General features: G+C 40.8%; 1 protein-coding gene across 2 annotated transcripts in view; it reads left to right on the top strand.

Moving 5' to 3' along the window:
- SLC6A9 (solute carrier family 6 member 9) overlaps positions 1-19,943 on the top strand; it is a 672,432-nt gene that overhangs the window by 469,153 nt on the left and 183,336 nt on the right. For both annotated transcript variants that reach the window (XM_078671718.1, XM_078671719.1), the window contains 2 exons: positions 8,437-8,593; positions 15,477-15,608. In XM_078671718.1, coding sequence (XP_078527844.1) covers positions 8,437-8,593; positions 15,477-15,608 — 289 coding nt within the window. The remainder of the gene's footprint in view (positions 1-8,436; positions 8,594-15,476; positions 15,609-19,943) is intronic.

Raw genomic sequence — 19,943 nt, 5'->3', positions numbered from 1 at the left:
CTACACCTAAAAGAAGTTTCAACTATGGGAACCAGACAAATGGGTACTGCAAAGGATCTTGAGGATGTTTGTTGGAAAACACAAAAGGCAGTGTCAAGTCCAGGACCTACACAAGCCTAGAAAAATGTTTTTGAAAAAAAATAACGAGCCAAATTCACCTGCAGAAGCCAGCACCACTGTCGTGCCTGTCTCCCAAGGTCACGGATAAGCACTCTCTCTCACCTAGCGTTGCTTTGTTCAGGAATCTGGCACACAGGTGCCATGGGCTAATGGATCAAGGTCATGCTGTGACAGCAGAGCCAAAGCACCCTGATACCCCTGCAGGGGATAAGTCCCTGCTTCATGAACAACGATGCAGGTTCCGAAGGATGGACTCTAAGAACTACTTTTAAGCACTGGCTGTAGCTTCACACAGCCCTAATGAGACAACGGAGAGCGTCTGTCATCCAACTGGAGGCTAGAGTTACCCCCTCCAACCATGGTGGGCGAGACTGGGTGCTTCCTCTGCATGAACATGTTTAAAAATGCAGACTCTTCAGTGCAATGCATCTTGGGAGCTCTTGGTTCTGGTTGGACTGGCACAACAGGAAGTTTGAGTAGTGCAGGTTCTACTACTAGAACTACTAGAAGCCTAGTGAATGTTGTCTTGAAAGTGAGAGAGGACTCCCTCTCCAGAATGGCTGTGCTGAGATACACTAAGCGCCCACTCTTTACTGTTATGTAGATTTCTTTCAACATTGCTAGACTTGCCGTACATGTTCTTTCATAGTGAAAACCTTTTCAGAGGGAGCCCTGAGAGTAAGACTCTTCCACTGCTTTGTTGCTGCATTGACAAATGTATGTTTGTATCTGTGTGGTATTTCCATAGTTCAAAACTAGCTGAAAGGCAGTGGAGAGCTATACAGGGTCGAAGGCTGTACAGCGATGAATTCTATACAGGGTCGGAGGCTGTACAGCGATTAATTCTATACAGGGTAGGAGGCTGTACAGCGATTAATTCTATACAGGGTAGGAGGCTGTACAGCGATTAATTCTATACAGGGTCGGAGGCTGTACAGCGATGAATTCTATACAGGGTCGGAGGCTGTACAGCGATGAATTCTTTACAGGGTCGGAGGCTGTACAGCAATAAAGTCTATATAGGGTCGGTGCTGTACAGCGATGAATTCTATATAGGGGCGGATCTGTACAGCAATTAATTCTATACTGGGTCGGAGGCTGTACAGTGATGAATTCTATACAGGGTCGAAGGCGGTACAGCGATTCATTCTTTACATGGTCGGAGCTGTACAGCAATGAGTTCTATACATTTATTTATTTTATTTATTTATTTATTTATTTTGACACTTATAAAGCGCACTGTTACCTTCCGGTGTCTTGGCGCTGTACGTGGCCGAAGCCTGTACAGCAATGACAGTGTCCGAGGCTGTACAGGGTCAAAGATAGGTACAGAGTCAGCTGTGTGGGAGGGTGGATGGACGAAGAAAAAACACCCCAAAAAAGAAAACTTACCTTCCGCATCGCCGGTCGCCGAAACGCCGCTCTTCTGCTTCTACCTCACTGCAGCAAAAGGAGACAATTCCTGATGCTGCTCTCATGCATGAGAACACAGTCTTAGGATTGGCCTAAGCGCCCTCAATTTGCGTTCCCAGGGAGACTGGAAGCCTCTGCCTGCTGTCTCCAACCAGGCAACGCAGCTCGGTTGGATGCAGCTTTAGTGCGCATGTTGGTTTGGCCGGCCTGAGATGGCCGGCCAAACCCACATGTGCCCTGAAGGCAATGCCCACCACTTCCACTCGTACCTTGCCCCGCCGCGATGGTCACGCCCCAAAGATTCATTGAATGGAAGAACAATAAAACGATAGTAAGCACGTTTTATTATTGTTTTATTTTTTAAATATTGAGGCTGGCGCAGGGAGTGACATTCCCACGCTTTTGCGGAGGAGCAGGTGCTGTTCAGCTCCCCACGTAGGGGTTGTAAGCACTACAGAGCTGCAATAATGCAACACCGGATAAGTAATTCTCCAGTGTACTGTACCAGACCATAAAGTACTGGAATATTTCACCGGCTTTGCGTCAAAACTACTGGTAAAGTCTAATGCTCTTCGGCAAATATACTTGGAAAATTGTGCTCTAAAAATAATGTCACTCTTTTCACAACGTGTTTCATGCATCAAGAAGCAAAATGGTGTAAAAAAAAAAAAAAAAACGTATCTTGAATCTTCATTCCACATCTTCAGTCTTAAAATTAGTGGTGTGTGTTAATCATAAAGTGCTCTAAAACTCTCGTGCGAATATACCAACAGTGTGGATTTTTCACTTGGTTAAATTATGTGCCCTGGGGAGTAAAAGGAGTTATACAGCTGGTCTGTGGGTGGTGGCCATCCAAAATGCACTCACTACTCAGAAACGTGTAGTTCGTGGTTATTCACAAACATTTGTGAGGAGTTTCCCACACTAGAAATGCATATACAAGTCTTCTGTTAGTTGGTGTCCTTCTGAGACAGGAAATGGAAAGAAACACACCCCCATTGGAGATTAAAAAAAAATGGTTTTCTCCGAAAAAAGAAATATGTAGAAATCTATGACTTCGATTCAGGAGAAGACTCCTGGGGTTATTTTTGTGTCACCAAAAAGCTGAACATCTGCCCAAACAAAGTAGGGTTTTGTTTGTTAACATGCAGTGTGCCTGATCACTGCTATTTAGAATGTAAACAGTACAACGTTCTGAAGGATTTATTATATTTTTTAATCAAGCAGGTTACTATGAATGTTGGGCTAATCCTGGTATGATTTGCAAAAATAATTTACAAAGCATTTTTTTCATTAGTGAGAAAAAATAAGGGTTGTGCCTTTTTAAAATTTTCTTATTGGTATGTGAGCATTCTCTGTGCGGTGCATGTGCAGAACTAAAAAAGCAAATTATGACAGCTAACAGCATGCCAATTAATGTGCCCAGGACGAAAACAGTGCATTTCGGTGCCCCATGCCTGGATGAACCTGGCTGATGAGTGCCTAACGAGCAATCCGCTCTAATTCCTGTGCCCTTAACAAGCATCTGGCATGATGTCACTGTCGCGAGCCGGGGCATGCACGAGGCATTATAGATGCACGAGCGCTCACCCACAATCATATGCGGCTTAGCATAGCCGAACCTCCCCTTTTACCGAGCTACAAACCTATGTGCACATCTAAATTTAGCCTAGGTGCACAAATATAGGCATCTGGAAAGGTTAAATGCAATTTCTGATGCACAGAATCAGGGGCGTTGGGGGGTTGTCTCCTCTGATGGGACTTGGTCATGTGGAATTCCCACCAGTATGGCACAATTTGTGGGCATTTTCCAAACCTTTTCAGTTAGTTTGCCATCTTGAAAAGATTTGTTTTAAATCTATTTTCAGGATGGGAAATGGAAGGGAACGCCTCCATATTTAATGGGGTGGTAGGGAAAGGGGTTTATCCCTGGAAAAATGTATTTCCCATCTGGAAAAACAAAACAAAAGTTCAAAATGCAAACCACTTTTGCAATTTCCAAGCATGCAATGACTACAACTGAAGTTTTTGATTGGAGTGCACCAGGCAATGGATCGCTGCTTGCGACACCCCCACTTCACTTTGAATGGTCTCTGTTATTAATGACACTCAGGCTAATATTGCAGTCTCCTTTAATGCCACGACGTACATCAGTTCCTTTAAGAACAAGAACATTGAGCATATTTCCTATGGATTCATTGTCGCGTCACTCCCAGGTTGCACTATATAGCATTAGAGGTCTTTGCCAAGGTCTATACCAGTTGCTAATGGCCCTCTCCCAAAGGTATAGGCTAGAGGTGCAGTCCTTTAACAATGGCAATAGCCTACTATTACAAATTCAACTTATGGATGGGATGATATTCTAAATTAAACAGAGTGAAAAGAAAGAAACATGGAGTCCTCCCTCTGCTGGTCAGTGGTCCTTCATGAAGCTCTCAACATGCCAATCTTCTGATTCCAATGTGATCAGAGACGACCTGTCTACCAGTCGTCAGATTATCACAGTGCCTTTCTGAAAAGGTAATAGAGTGAAGGCAAAATGAAAAAAATAATCAATGTAATTAAAGGTAAAGAAGCCACAATTTCATTCTGTGGTGTCATTGATGGACAAGCATTTGAGTGGATTAATTTTTGGGTTTGAAGAGAAATGCTTTGAAACCTGTTTCTCTGCTTTACCGGGAAACGAGGACCTTGCTCTCTTCTTTAGTGTGCGCAAGAATCCATTAGTTTAAAGAAGACAAACGTTGTCGGTTTTACACAGATAAATATTTTCTTACCTCAATTTAACATTTCACCAATTATAGATAGCACAGGTACAACAACTAAAAAACTCCTGTAAGCATCTATAATTATTTATTTATGATTTTATTTTTATGGAGCGCAAACCAGACCCAGCCGGGTATCTGAGCACTTTACAATATTTAGACAAAGTGTATGAATACGCAGAAGTACAATAAGACATTGTTAGTTGGAGTAAGGGGCACAGTGGGGCTCTGGCAAGCTTCTAAAGATGCCCTGTGGGGTGATCACTGCACCGCATGGTATTCTTAAATCAGTAAATTTGTTATTATGTTGAATGTAACAAAATACAATAATTAACTGGAAGTGGTAGAGAAGCTCTTGGCTTAATTTGAACAATTTCCATTATTCTGACTAGAGGTTCATCGTTTACATCATCTGTGTTTTTTACAGCAGGATGACAGTGAGGCAGCCGTTCATTTCACCTGTGAGGGCAGGGAACAAGACAGAAATCACCTTATTTGATTTGCACTATAGCCACTTGGAATAGGGATACGATTCAATGAAGTTTAGTTGAATGCGAGAAGTTGTATTGATTTTTAAAACATTAAATGGAGTCATAGGAATGATTCTAAGCGTTTTGATCTTTCAGAAACTTTTCCAAAATTATTGAATTATACAGACTTTTTAAAAGAATAGAGTCGTTCTTGATTTCACAATCTACTAGAAACCTAATTTTATTAAATGAGATCTTGATGTGCAAAGAAGAGTTGTAAATATTAAGTAGTACATTTTAAACCAGATTGCAGAGAAATATACCTGCTTATCTCAGCTCTTGCTAGTTACCGTGTAGGTCAGCTTGTCCTTTTGGGGAAGAATAACATTGTAAAAATAACAATCACGCTTTTAATAATTGTGTGTGTTGCACTGCCTCCCTTAGAACCTCTACAATAGACCTGATATGGTTCAAACAAAATATGTTTGCCCTGGCCCGCCAAAAGCGCCGTGGGGGTTCGGGCCTGATAGTCAAAAGAAGCTCACTTTGTACTGGGAGAAAGCGCCTCGTGCAAGCGCCTAGTGCTTGGCAGCATTTGTTATGGTATTTCTAAAATTGAACCCCTGCTTCAGGAGGGTCTATCTTAGGAACTAACATAGGTGCAGACAGATCACCCATGACGATTTGACATAGCGGATCTGCGACAGCAGTGTTTTTAAACTGATAAAGCAGGTCCTGTGCGGACAAGGGAACCACCTGTGCAGAAAATGTTCGCTAAACCAGCGGACGACAGGTGGAGGCCTGCTTGTAGTATGTGGGTTATATATTTCCTAATGTACTGTAATGTTTCTTTAATAGAATGTTTTACCTGTGGTGTTCTGTGTGACATTGATTGTTCTAGAATGATAAGAGTATTCTTTGTATTGCCTTAGATCTTGACCCGTGCAGTCGTGGGTCTTATTCCTGATAATAAACTTAATAATTAACAATCCTAACTTTAGTGGATCTTCCTTCTATTTGCCATAATTACTTGAAGATACCTACTACATTATTTGGCGACGAGATAAACCATTATTTGGTGGTGATTGGGTTATTATCAAAAAACCTGGTGTGATTTCTAAAGGTCAATCTAAATATTCAGCTCCTGTGCAAGTTGTTAGCTTTTCTCGTACTGCTGCGCTTCTTAAGGACAAAGGTTGGTGGAGTAAAAATGCTCTCATTAAAATTACATCCAAACAAGCTGATATTATTCAAAATTACAAACGTGATTCATATGTTCATCACGATTCCAGTTCTGATTGGTTTGGTGTTTGTGACAATTTTATTGTACCTAGTTCTCAAAGTTCAGTGGTGCAACCTAGTTCTTCGGCTGAATTTACTCCGTTTTTGATGAAGGGGATTCTTCTAAAATTGTGTCTCATTCTCCCTTGCTTCCTACTCTTGATGGTAAGGGGGATGGGTGTAGGTCAAATAGAACTGGACGGGTTAGACATGTACCAACTCGTTTTCAAGACTATGTTTTGCAATAATGTAATATGTTATTTTACCATCTCGCTTTCAAGACTTTGTTTTGAAATAATGTAACATGTTATTGTGCTTGTATTATGTTTTTCTTTCTTTTTATTATTTCATGTTTTGGTTAGGGGTTTTCTTTTTCATGTGAAAAGGGGGATGTGTAGTATGCGGGTTATATATTTCCTAATGTACTGTAATGTTTCTTTAATAGAATGTTTTACCTGTGGTGTTCTGTATGACATTGGTTGTTCTAGAATGATAAGAGTATTCTTTGTATTGCCTTAGATCTTGACCAGTGCAGTCGTGGGTCATATTCCTGATAATAAACTTAATAATTAACAATCCTAACTTTAGTGGATCTTCCTTCTATTTGCCATAATTACTTGAAGATACCTACTACACTGCTGAACTTGTTTTCAGTTTTTTTCTGTAATGGAAGTCGTTTGTCACAGACCATCACCCACCATGTTGTGTTCACTGTCTTGTTTTGGTTGTGTTACATTGTAGGCAATCAATTCAGAAGGTCATAGTTTACATTGCATGAACAGATTATTTTCAATCTGATACATTGTAACACATTTTCTATTTTAGCTTACCATGTCTTTGACTATTTTAAGATACTTGATATCAGAAACCTATTTTAATAAAGGATTTCTACTTTCCAGACGGTGAGCCTTATGCTGTATGTTAGATATCATTTAAAACAATAATACTTAATAAAGTGTTCACTGTCTGGGTGCGTTCATTCGATTGTAAAAGAGCTAGCGTCCTCTTCCTCTCCATTCATTCATTTGTAATGGTCTTCTCTCTGATTCCATTTAGTTGATAATGCTGAACAGTATTGGCTCAACAATTTCCCTTTCTGCTTCCCCATTTGCTTCTGCCTGCCAGCTGTGCCTGTAGGGTGTAGTTATCTGAGGCACTGAAGGCCAGGTGTGTCAGGAATCCAGTGCATCCTAATTATAGCTTTCTTTTAGTCCACTTTTTTTTGGGGGGGGGTCGTCCTTAGACACCCTTGCTTCTCCACTGCACAGAATTAGCTATCTTCCCCTGTGCTTTGCTGTCAAGGATGACTTGCTTTGTTCTTGTATGATTTGACAAACAGACTTTTCAGACCACCTGCTAATCTTTTGCTGTGGTTTATTGTCCCTTAAAAACATACTACATTACTCTATCAATTTCTCTCTTCGGTACTATAAAGTTGGAAGCATCTGTGAACGATGTTGCTTCATGTGGCACACCCATTTTTAGGAGATTAATATTCACTCACTAGCACCTTTCTTAAGACAATCCCCCATCTTTACCAAGGCATTTCTCCTGGATTCGATGACCTGTGCTTTAGTGCTTGCTGACTTGGCTGCCATCTGTAGTTTCAAATGTACAGATCAGAGGTATCACGATACCTAGGTGCCCTCTCCCTACATCTTAGACGAAACCCACCAACATGGCTTTGGTAATATACAATATAGATAACACTCACTATATTTTGTACTGTTCACTCAAAAAATGGTTTTCCTATTGTTGCGATAGTAGAATTATACTTTTAGCGATTTGGACGATAGGGTAAGGTTTGGTAACAAATTAATTTAGGAAGGGGACAGGAATGGCTGAAGTAAACAGTATTGAAAATTTGGTAAATGTAGACATTTGGGAAGGTCACTGAAAAGAGCACATGAGATCAGAGAAAACGTGAAAGATGACATTTGAGAGATAATGAGAAAAAAAAGCTTGGGATACAAGAGGATTTTCATGAAGAATGATATTTAGAGGAATGCTTATATTGTTGAAGGTGATCTAGGAAGCACGAAGAGGGACGTTATGGTAGATGGGCACACTACATCCTCTGATGCGCACAACCCATATGAGTGACAGAATGCGAGTTAATATTTAAGAATTAGGAGCAATGCAAACAAGGGTGGTAAATGCACAGATGGGTTTCCAAATTACAGAAATAGGATACTATCTAAATTTGAAAAAAGCTGGGCATCCTGAAAAGGCGGGGAGAGTAGAATAGAGGAGACACAAGGGCTTAGAGGAGCAAGTTGAGCCAGGAGGTCCTTATCTGATATCAGTTTCTATGCCGAAGAGTATTGCTGATTGTACAAAACTGTCAGAAATTAATTCTGGATCTTTTGGTTTTGTGTTTGTCCTAGAATGGTGCTGTTCCTGGAGAGCCGGTGAAGAGGGACGAGAACGTGAAGCGAGGAAACTGGGGCAACCAGATTGAGTTTGTGTTAACCAGCGTTGGCTATGCTGTGGGACTGGGCAATGTCTGGCGCTTCCCATACCTTTGCTACAGAAATGGCGGAGGTGAGTCCTATTTTGTACAATCGTGCAGATATTATGTGGCAAAAGAAGATTGGCAGGGTTTTAAATCCCATCACTCTAAGGGAATTAGTCATGTACACTCAAAGTACAACAAGAATGCAAAAATGGTGCACTGAACATAAATATAAATTGCATTTAAGGAAGTTCATCTTAGTAGCCAAATTGTATGATGAGCATAACATATTATGCAGTGATGTACCGAATAGATTTAGGATAGCATTGGCATCATTTCATAATTTAATTAACGAGCACACCAATATATGTAATTTTTAGCATGTATGAATAGAGTTCAGTGAGAATTGCAATCCAGCCGAACATAATGGCATTTACAATTTTGGAGGATTGCTACTTAATTACACAGATGTTTAATGTTGTAGAATTTCCCAAATATTGCTAAATCAGTAAAAAAAAAAACGGTGCCCAGCACTTCTGACAGCTCGAATGTTTTGCTGACCAAAACATACATATACTCTGAAGAAAACTGGTAAGATGTCTCATTCAATAATACCTCGAAGATTCTTGTCAAGAGTTAATAGCTCAAAAGAGTCTTATTTCAATGTTCCTTAATGAGAACCATCTAGGGAGGGAGCACTGGAATCCAGGGACTTCAACCATTTGCCCACATATTATAGGGCCCCCACAAGGGATATCATGACATACGATGCAAATGATAAACATTTACGTGGTCCTTGATTATCCTGAAAATGTGGCATGACTCTGGCCCTCAGATATCAACATTGAGCACCTGTGACAGACCATGGAAGAGCTAGAGTTTGACAACTGGAAAAGAAATATGCCAAATTCCAGGGTTTTGTTGTGTGCTGCTAGGGCACAACCACACAATAAATGCACACACAGATCCTGAGCTCCTGGGAGCCACTTACCATTTGATCTCAAGCAATTGAGGAGACAGGACTGTGTGTTCCTCTCTTAGAGGATTAGGGCACCCTCACCCACTTAGGACTCAACAATGAATGATAACATAGACTTCATTGAGGTACTGGCATCTGAATGTTTGCATCCCCACTGGTGATGCTGCCAACCTTTGCAAAAGTGAATGCATATTGGAAAGACAAATATCTTGTTTCAAGTCCATGTTTTTGTCAGTTGTATCTATAGTGTTACACTTAGAGTATCAGGGAGTACAGTTAAATAAGCAAAGTCGAGAGGTAGAAAGTGTTTGTGAGTGTAGTGACATTCTCTGTAACATGTGAAGATTATTAAATCCCTAGACGATCCCTGAATGAGTGAGTGATTGAGAACATAAAGAAGAAGAACCAGATGTTCAACTGGTTTCTCAATATAGATGTAAATGACCCCATTTCTCCTTGCTATGATACACTTTATTCTGTTGACTCACATGAGAAAGGATAGGATGAAATATGTGAAGGGTAAATGATAGAGAATGTATGCAGCCTGTATGGTACGGAATCCTGGTGGACCTAGTTTCAGTGATCTTTCTTTTCAGATGTGGTCCATGGCCAAGCGAAATATTACGGGCAGGGTACAAATGATACAGCTCAAGCATTTTGTCCATACCTTCCCTGTTGGAGTTTGGGTTTTTTTTGCACAAAATATTTTGTTCTTTTTGTGATCAAAAATCTAGTCAACCGAGATCTCAAACTTCAAAGCTTTCTGCAGAAAGTGTGATTCACATGTGCTCTGAGTTCTTACATTTATGTTTCACAACCGTAGTCAAATATCAACTAACTAGTTCTATCCAATCCTTCCCTTATTAAATGGACAGACTCTCTTGTTACCCCAATACCTGAACCCCAGTTTCATCATGGAGATAAATAAATGTGCCCTCACCATATCCCCTCTGTAATTCTTAGTAGTACCAACAAATTCAATACTGTTCATTCGAAACTCTTGCACTAAGTTCTGTTAAGTCTACACAGTTCTCTGCAGATGTTTCTGAATCAATATCTTCTAGTAATGGGCAGGATTTTTAATTGTCTTCTGCCTGTCATCTGCCAAATTTAATTTTGAGTGATATCCACATAAAGGATCTGTCCATAGTTCATCAGAGAATAGAAATTGGTTCCAATAAAGGAGCGCTCTTGGAAATCGGGAGCAATAGAAATAGTTTCACGACAATAAGATGGCTCCTTAAAGTGGGTGATTAAAATATTGTCATTCTGAGAACTGCTCAGAAGGCAATAACAATGCTTCAAGAGGGGTTTATGGGGGATCAAAGGAGAAGTGGTATATTGCCATGCCTTGCCTGATGTACTCAAATACTTATGGGCTGTTAATCTTAATTGATTGGATATATGGTGCACCAAATTACCTTAGCATGAAAGCATATTGTTGGGCGTGGGGCTATGGTAGACACTCATGAACACTTTACAGCAGAAGACCACTGAAAACTGGCCATACCCCACAAGTACAGTGATACAAATCTGGCAACAGGTTTATCCTATAATGAGATGGGAAAGCCTGCTAACTCCAGGAACCCAGTTATGGGATCCCAAATTCTAGATGAACTGCGAACCCCAGAAATGGGATTTAATTGATATCTCCAAGTTGTGGGATCTGTGGTGACATTCAACGAACTTCAGATAGAATATGATCTCCGAGATTCCCAGTCATTTGATACCTTCAAATTAAACATGCACCGAACAAGCACCCCCTACAAAAACAGATGATTAAAGAAGAATCCACATTTGAAATGTAGGGTGCTGTCTTCCCCACTGCAGAGCCACAGAATGTACAGTCTATAAAACCCTGATGAATAATATGCAGACTCCACTTATAAAACTTCAGAATATGGGAACAAGATATTATATTGTGGCACTAGAAGAGGGAGATTAGATTGATGCCAGTACGTTCCAGCAGGAAGTTACCATATGTTTTTTTTTTTTTAGAATAGTCCAACTTAAAATTCTCCATTCTAAAAAAACTGGATGCTGACCCAAATGACCTCAAAAATTCCTAGCCAAAATGCTGGAGAAATGTGTTCTCTCCCAACTGAACCAACACCTGGAATCCAATAACCTACTCGACTCACACCAATCCGGGTTCTGAAAGGGATGCAGCACAGAAACCGCGATACTGAGCATTACGGACGACATTCACACCTCCCTCGACTCCAACAGATGCTGCCTACTTGTCCTCCTCGACCTATCATCTGCTTTTGACACGGTCGATCACAACCTACTCTTAGACGCCCTACAAAAACGTGTCGGAGGTGATGGCAATGTCCTAAAATGGTTCTCCTCATTTCTACATAACCGCTCCCAACTCATAAAAATCAAAAACTCAATGTACGACTCCCCCCCCCCCCCTCAATTCGAGGTGCCCCCAAGGCTCAGTCCTCTCCCCCACACTCTTCAACATTTACATGGAACCATTCTAAAACAAGCAAGCATCGCCTACCACCTCTATGCTGACGATACCCAGCTGTACCTCGAGATCTCCTCCCTCAATGATATCCTCCACCTCAACTCCACTCTTTCAAAAGTAGAAAACTGGCAACTCTCAACCACCTCAAACTCAACCAAGGAAAAAACAAAATCCTTGTCTTCTCCAATCACGAGCAACCCCCTCAGATCCAAGAATGGATAAACAACCTTGACTCCCTAAACTGCAAACTCACTCCAGCAAGCTCAGTCAAATCATCTCTGTAGACCCAAGCCTCAACATGAGTTCCCACATCAAATCAACAGCAAAAGGCACCCTCTAAAACCTAAAACTCCTTAACAAAATCAAACCTTTCATACCCCCAATGACCTAAAAACTGCAACCCAATCGCTAGTTCTGTCCAGACTTGACTATTGTAATGCCACTCTAACTGGGACAGCAAGAACGCACATAGCCTCCATCAGAGCCACCCTAAACGCAGCAGCATGAATTAATTTTATTTATTTATAAAGTTTTATATATGGTCTCAGGTACCAGGAAATACGACCACATCACCCCTACATTACAGGCCCTAAAATGGCTACCCATCGAAGCACGCTGCGCCTTCAAAACGGCCTTGTACACAGGCAAACCAGAAAACCTCGCTGCCAAACTCACAAAAGCTGGACAATCAAGAAACCTAAGAAGCTCCAACTCGCTCCTCTTAATCCCCCCCAAAAAGACATAAACAAAAAGCCCTCTCCTGCTCTTTCTCTGGGAATGCCCCAAAAAACGGGAACTCTCTCCCTACCCACATCAGGACTAACCCCTCCTTCACGATCTTCAAGAGACAACTAAAAGAACTTCTCCTCAAACGCCATTTCTAGACATCTGGCCAATGACCTCGCTCTTCTTGGTCCCCAATATCCTTGATGATACCCACTGTACTATATTGCATATGTTTCCTTGTCATGTATGCTGTAAAGTGCTCTGATACCCCCGGGTCTGTAAGCGCTATATAAAACTCCGAAAATAAAATAAAAAAATAAAATAACGGGTATTCAACATGTTGTGGGAATGTTCCTACATATATGGCAGGAATGCTCCCAAATATGGCCCTTCTGAGAAGGGGTGAACATGCTGATACAAAATAGTATAGATATAGAGTTTAATATGCTGGTAGAAATTGCATTATTGGGATCCTGGCGAGATGCCTCTGTGCCATGTTACCCCATTATTTTTGCAATATGACAATGATAGTGTCCAGGACAGACATTACAAGACACTGAGGAGTGAAAACAATATTGGAATTGGGGTTCTGGTCATACTTATGGATTGGTGCATGAGTAACAAGAGATAGGTGCATGAAGATTGAAAAGATACGGTGCCCTTAGAAGGAAACTAGAATAATGAGAGGAGGTGAAATGGACAAAGAGGGGGGCTATCCAAGACTCAGATTACATACAAGGAAGCCTTGATCTTTGAATGACTGTGCATAGGACAAGATAGATTTTAAATGATAAAGTATTTTTGGAATAAGCTTAGAGAACTAACAGATGTTGTGTTTCAGCCAAATGAATAAAAGCTGTTTTTCTGTATGTGCTATTAAAATCATAAAATCTGTTTTGAAAAACATAGTCACTTTGCTCTTTTGCAAACTCAGGGCTAAGGGTGGAAGATACCTTTGTTTCCTTCCAGTGATGATATTGAATAAAGTTCCTTCTGATTTGTATGGCGTAACTAGTGAGTTTGTTTCCAAAAACCTCAGACTCCCTTATTCTAGTCTCTTCCTTCTCACACCCTTGTAGGGTTCCACTTTAGACTAGTGCCTAAATACAACTCCTTCTGAATTGTATTACTCTACCCTATTATCCTCTCACTTCAGTGTTTCCAAAAAGGCATGGATGAACTGCCAGACTGCTCTTGTGAAGAATATGATTGGCGAGGAAGTGAAGATGCGGAGTGGGGGAGAATTGATTTCTGAGATTGGTGTGGAAGTGAAAGTTGTGTGTAGAAGGCTACTGAATGTTGTAATTGATAGGGAAGTGAAGACTGTTACTGGTGCAGGGATGATGTATGAGATTGGAGGGGGAGGGAATGTTATGAGTATGGGATCGCAGGTGAGTTATGGCTGTGAGTGAGGAGAGAATCAAGTCTGTTAGTGGTGGGAAGTAAGACCGCCGTGGTGACACAATGAAGAGGGTGGCCCATTCACAAAGGCATTAACAAATATGGAAAAGGGTACTCCTGTGTACTCCTTTACATACACTTAAATACCTTTGTGATTTGATGCTTTTGTGAAGAAGTCCCTTTAAGTAAGTAGCTTGGGTGAAAAGACTGATAGACAGAGGAGTGAGATGTTGGAGAATGATGGTTATCAGTGGATCAGGAATGAAGGCTGGAAGTGAAGGGGGGAGTCAACACTATGAGTGGTAAAGGAACAATGGTTGTGAGTGGAAAGCCTGGGTGGTGATTAGGGGAAAGCTATGAATGGGGAGATAGCAAATAATGTGTGAGTGGAGAGAAGCTTATAAGGGCTAGGACAATTATGTCTGTAATTTGAGAGGATGTGCAGGCTTTGAGTGACGGGTTGATGAAGCCATGTGCGTGGGATAGTAGAGATGGTTGTAAGTGCTGGGACAGTGAAGTCTTCGAGTGGTACTGGAGTGAAGGATTAGAAATGCTGCAATATTAAGACTGATAGTTGTGTGAGACTGAAGACTGCAAATTCTTTGGGAGTGATGGATGTAAATGGTGAGGTAGTGGAAGCTCTGACTTATAGGAGATTGAAGTCTTTTGCTGGTGGGCAGACTATGAGTGTAGAGACATCAAACCCCAAACATCCATTTAAATATTAGACTCTATCTTAAGGTGCCACACTAGAGACTAGAAAGCTATAAATAAGTCTCCATTACCTCTTGACAATGGCTCTGCATTTTAAGAGGGAGAACAAGTCTATTTGCCCATTTGATCCCTAGGCTTGCTAAATAGGCATGGCAACTGGTTGTCGGAAGTTTAATTTCGCTGTTAGCTCCCATGTGGAAACAGCCAAGAGTGGCCATATTCACTACTGATGCTTCTAAAAAAAATAGGTGCTATGTAATTTATATAAGAATTTAACTTCTTATGCTTAGACCGATGCCCCCATTTTATGTTTGTCAAGGCTACAAGAGACCATCAGAACAGCAAAAACACCTCCTCATTCAAAACTTGAGACACATCAATACATTACCAATTTATAAAAAGGCTCATACAGGGCCTCATTTGGATCTTTGCTGACGGGTTACTCCTACAGAAAGGTGAAGGATACCCCGTCCAACGAAATATAAATCCCATTATATTTTGTGGGATTTCTTTTTCGTCAGACGGGATATCCGCCACCATTGTGGCGTAGTAACCTATCCGCCGAGTTCTAAATCAGGCCCATAGTAAAACGTAATGATGGTGTTCTTTCACCTAGGTCTTTCTGGGCTCAACCTTTTGTGTAACTTTGTTTTATTCTCTGACCCCTCTCTCACAGGTGCCTTCCTCTTCCCGTACTTCATCATGCTTATATTCTGCGGCATCCCCCTCTTCTTCATGGAACTCTCCTTTGGCCAGTTTGCCAGCCAGGGTTGCCTGGGAGTGTGGCGGGTCAGCCCCATGTTTAAAGGTAAGATAGGCCGAGTGAGAATGATGCAACCTGTTATGAATGTCAGGTGGCCGATCAGAGCCAAAGTATGGGAAGAAGTGATGGTGTTATTACTGCCTTATGGGTGCAGCGGCATTGGAACCTGGTGGAAAGCGATCACCATATTCTGCAGAAGCTCTTGGTATTGAATCGTCTGTTACATCAGTACCCTCGTCGCCTCTGCTACAGTGGCCTTATCATGAGGGGAAGTCCTAAAATAACCGAAAGATCAGCAAAGACGTCTTTGGGGTTTACATCGAAGAGGCCATCTTCTATCGCTTGATAGGAACTAGTAAAGCACTAGAAAGTAAGGGTGTGTTACATGTATCTACACCTGGCCTTGGTGAAACTAAAAAGTACCAACTACTATGGAGAATAAGGTGACGCTTGGCAGTACACATTGTGATCTACAATACTAGAATGTTTGCAGAATATTTATCACATGAATTCAACACTTTATTGCCCAACGGGATGCAAAACCAGGTCTTTCATAGGGAACTCTCTCCAGAGTTTATTAAGGCATCCTTTGCCCACAAGGAATACTTGTAGTTTATCCAATTTCTGTGACCCCCGCAATATACATAAAAAGGGCCTGTACTATCGCAGAGGAGTAGATGTATGGTCAGACCAATTTCTGTGGCATGCGTGTACAGCCAGCACATCCAATGTGAAAAATCCATGCAAGGGTTTCTTTAACAAACATTGTGGCCCATGTAATAAGAACAGGCAGCATTGAATAATCACAAAGAAAAGAAGTATGATCTACAAAAGCACAGTGAATGATAACTTTAAAGAATAGACTTCTGGACTAACCAAACTCTGTAACCTGTAATAGCTATAGGTGAATTCCAGAACCCAAAAGTACTTAGACTCAAGTTCTAACCAACACTGTGACAGTCACAATAAGTACACATAGCATTCAATAACTATTCTAAACCAACTTGTGAGTTAACCCAACAATATGGCCCTTATTACAAGTGGAACAATATCACCTGGAGCAATAACTCTGGTTGAGATTACTCCACCCTTAATCGCAAGTGTCTCCAGGCCCAGAATTATCGGGTCCACAAAGTCCAGACCAGATAATTCTGGGCCTTGAGACACTGGAACTCAGTTTGCCCTTTCATCAGCACATCATGGTCTTGTCTGACCCCTGCAGCACAGGGGGGGGCAGACAATGATCCTCCCACACAGACAGAAGTCTGCCTGACTATGTACCCCACCTCCCCTCCACCCTCCACTTCACAGTCCTCCTCCACTTTCGACCTGCCCACAGCAGGCAGAAAATGTCTCCAGTGTTCTCCCTAGAATGGGAAAAAATGCATGGCAGAGAACCTATTAGTTCCAGGTCGGTGTAATTGTTCTACATTCTGGGAAGGAAACCTGGGTTTGCCAGAATTTGGTGCAGGGATACTAGCTAGAATCAGAGATGCCACTCCCACAGTATTTCTGTAATTCCGGCCAAATCATAATCAAGACCACACTAAAGAAATATCAAAATACTAAATCCATAATCAAAGAATGTGTACAATAAGACCTTTTAAAGATAATATTGAGCAAATGATAAAACAAAATGTAAACAACGTTTTTGTTTTTAACCTGTTAAGTGCTGCCGTCGGCCGTTTCGGAGCACTACCTGGCTGGTGCTGCGCACGTTCAACGGCCGACGCAGCCCCACCCGTTCTTTAAAACTGCCGCGAAAAACCGGCCGCGGTTAATGGGTTAATAACAATATGGTCATTACTAAAAGGGTCCAAAAGTTGAAAATAGGGTTATGTTTAGGATTAGTGCTAGCATTAGGATTAGGGCTAGGGATTGGGGTCAAATTAGGGGTTAGGGTTAGGATGAGGGCGAGGGTTAGTATTTTGCGTTACAGAAAGAGTAAGTATTAGAGGAAAGGGTAGGGTTAGCATTAGGGTTAGGGTAAAATTTAAAAATTTTCATTATTATAAACCTAATATAAAATTAACCAATATGTATTCTTCATTTTATATTCATCATTTTGATATTTCTTCATTATTACTTTTTTCGTTTTCACATAGATCTGACATTAAATTTGATATTCGATGATAATTTTTTCAGCACATCACTATATATTTGCTGATTGATATACTCATGCGTAACACCACTCTTTTAACTAAATACCCAGCAGCCATATTGTTAAGGAGTCAATACAGAAGTTCCTTTTTTTAGGGATTAGATAGTGATACCACCCGCAGTTACTTGCCGGAGCAGATGTACAATACATGCACAAAGGCCATCATGGTGATTTCAACTCTGCTGCTAAGAGAGGGCAACCAATTTATGCAACAAGTATGGCTCCCAGGGCCAATTAGAAAGTATTCTGTTTTAAGTGGCGAACCCGTGTGAAAAAGTGTGACTAAAGAAGAGAGTCAAGGATAGAGATCAGTGTGTTGATATCCGTTGTGTATTGCTCTCCCTGGTTATTGTGGGATTAGGGGGCTGACTTTGTCTGTTACAGAGCTATGTGTTGGATTGCTGAATATGGTTGCAGGGTGATTTCTAAAATTGCATGTTGTTATTGTGGTGGTTAATTACTGCTGTGGTTGTTGGATAGCTCTACGGTTGCTTGTTATTGCTGTGGCTTCTGGTTAATGCTGTGGTTCTTGGTTATATTTAATGTGGAGGGTAATTGCTGTGGTGCCAGGTTACACATGTCTACATCAGTAGCTCTTGAGGCTGTTGCTGCAGTTGCTGGCTATGGTTAGAAGTATCATTGATTGTGATGGTTATTAACTATGTTTCAGATTTTTGGCAAATGCTGATGTTACTGATTATTGGTAGGATATATCAGCCACTGTACAGATTCTCAGCAAAAAAATACACTTTCTGGGAGTACACTAATATTAGATATGGACTGTTCTTGGTAATTTTACACACTTTGATTTTGGGTCTAATTTATCAAAATAAGCTGGGGGCTTGGGAGCCGTCCAATTGGAAAATTTAAATATTTTATCATAATGCTGTATTTAACTGGACCTGATTTTCCACGTTTGGAATTCGTCACTATTGGTCCACCTTGACATGAATACCACTTGGAAGACTTAACACCAGGAACCACTGACCCCTTTAAATCTAGGAACTTATCACCAGAAGGTGAATACATGCTTCAACCAGCTGCGTATTAACAAGGTATTTGAATCAAGAATCTGTTTTTTAGCATGTTAACCCACTTCATTATGTGTATCTTATTATTGGCACTTATAGCCATGTAACGCGTGTCCGTAGTATGTTAGCCTATGCCATGAGAGTAGGTCCATTAAAAGCCAGCATTTTTATTTCGTTAGGCTATGGAACTACAGACCTCAAGAATGCGATGTCTGATTTCCAAATGACTTGGATATGCTGCAAGAGGCCATGAATAAGCTTATCGGTTATGTCCTATTATACATAGTGCGCTGAAGGTTACATTAGTAGATTTAACTAGAATAGGGAGCCATTACCAATGATTGTGTTAAGTATTTGCCCTGGAAAGTTGAAATGAATCTAACCTTTTGCATCGTAAAAAATTGCAATCTTTATTTGTATGCAACCCTCGTTGAGATGACTGAAAATTATAATTATCAGGAGTAATGATTATTTTTGATCGCTCTTGCAGTTAATGTTGGCTGCTCAGTTTGCTGACTGTTGCTGGTTACAATGGAATGTCTGTCTATTGCAGGGATTAATACTTTTTGCAGTCAGATGGTTAGTGCCTATTGTGTATGTCACTGTTGTTGGAAGCTCTGGCTGTTTTTGGCTCAGACTGGGAATGTCCTGCATTCCTTTGATTGCTAGTGTGTGCAACTTCTGCATTGTAACTTCTTGCCACTTATTAAGTGCATTTGTACACAAAATTGATCGCAAAAATTCTTTTTGCATTTCACACTGTATACATGTATGGTGATGTTTGTTGCGGTTTTATGTAAGCAAGTGGAATTTTCCAGTCTGGCTCGCTCGGGTAGACTTCTTCTTACAGTGCACAGTAACAGTACAAACCTAAAGAAGGAGAGATTCCAGAAAAGGATGGAAGAAAAATCAGGAATATATCTCAATAAAAATGGATGAGGCGAACATGGGAGATCTATTCGGTAACATTATGGTTCGAACTGGTAGGCGCTTATTGTCAGTAATCATTTTTACGTGGTGTACTAAATACAATATTGTACAAAGTACAATAATAAAAGATCACTGAACTACACTTTACCCATAAATACATGACCTTATATACACATGTTACTGAGCAGAAAAAATATAAATCGTGTCACACTTTTATAAAAATGATCAAGGACAAGTTACAAAATCTTCTAGTTAACG

This window comes from Lissotriton helveticus, chromosome 1_2 (genome assembly GCF_964261635.1).
Source record: "Lissotriton helveticus chromosome 1_2, aLisHel1.1, whole genome shotgun sequence".
Classification (NCBI taxonomy): domain Eukaryota; kingdom Metazoa; phylum Chordata; class Amphibia; order Caudata; family Salamandridae; genus Lissotriton; species Lissotriton helveticus.
Note: the sequence above shows the minus strand (reverse complement) of the source record. Positions and strands in the feature narration are given on the sequence as shown.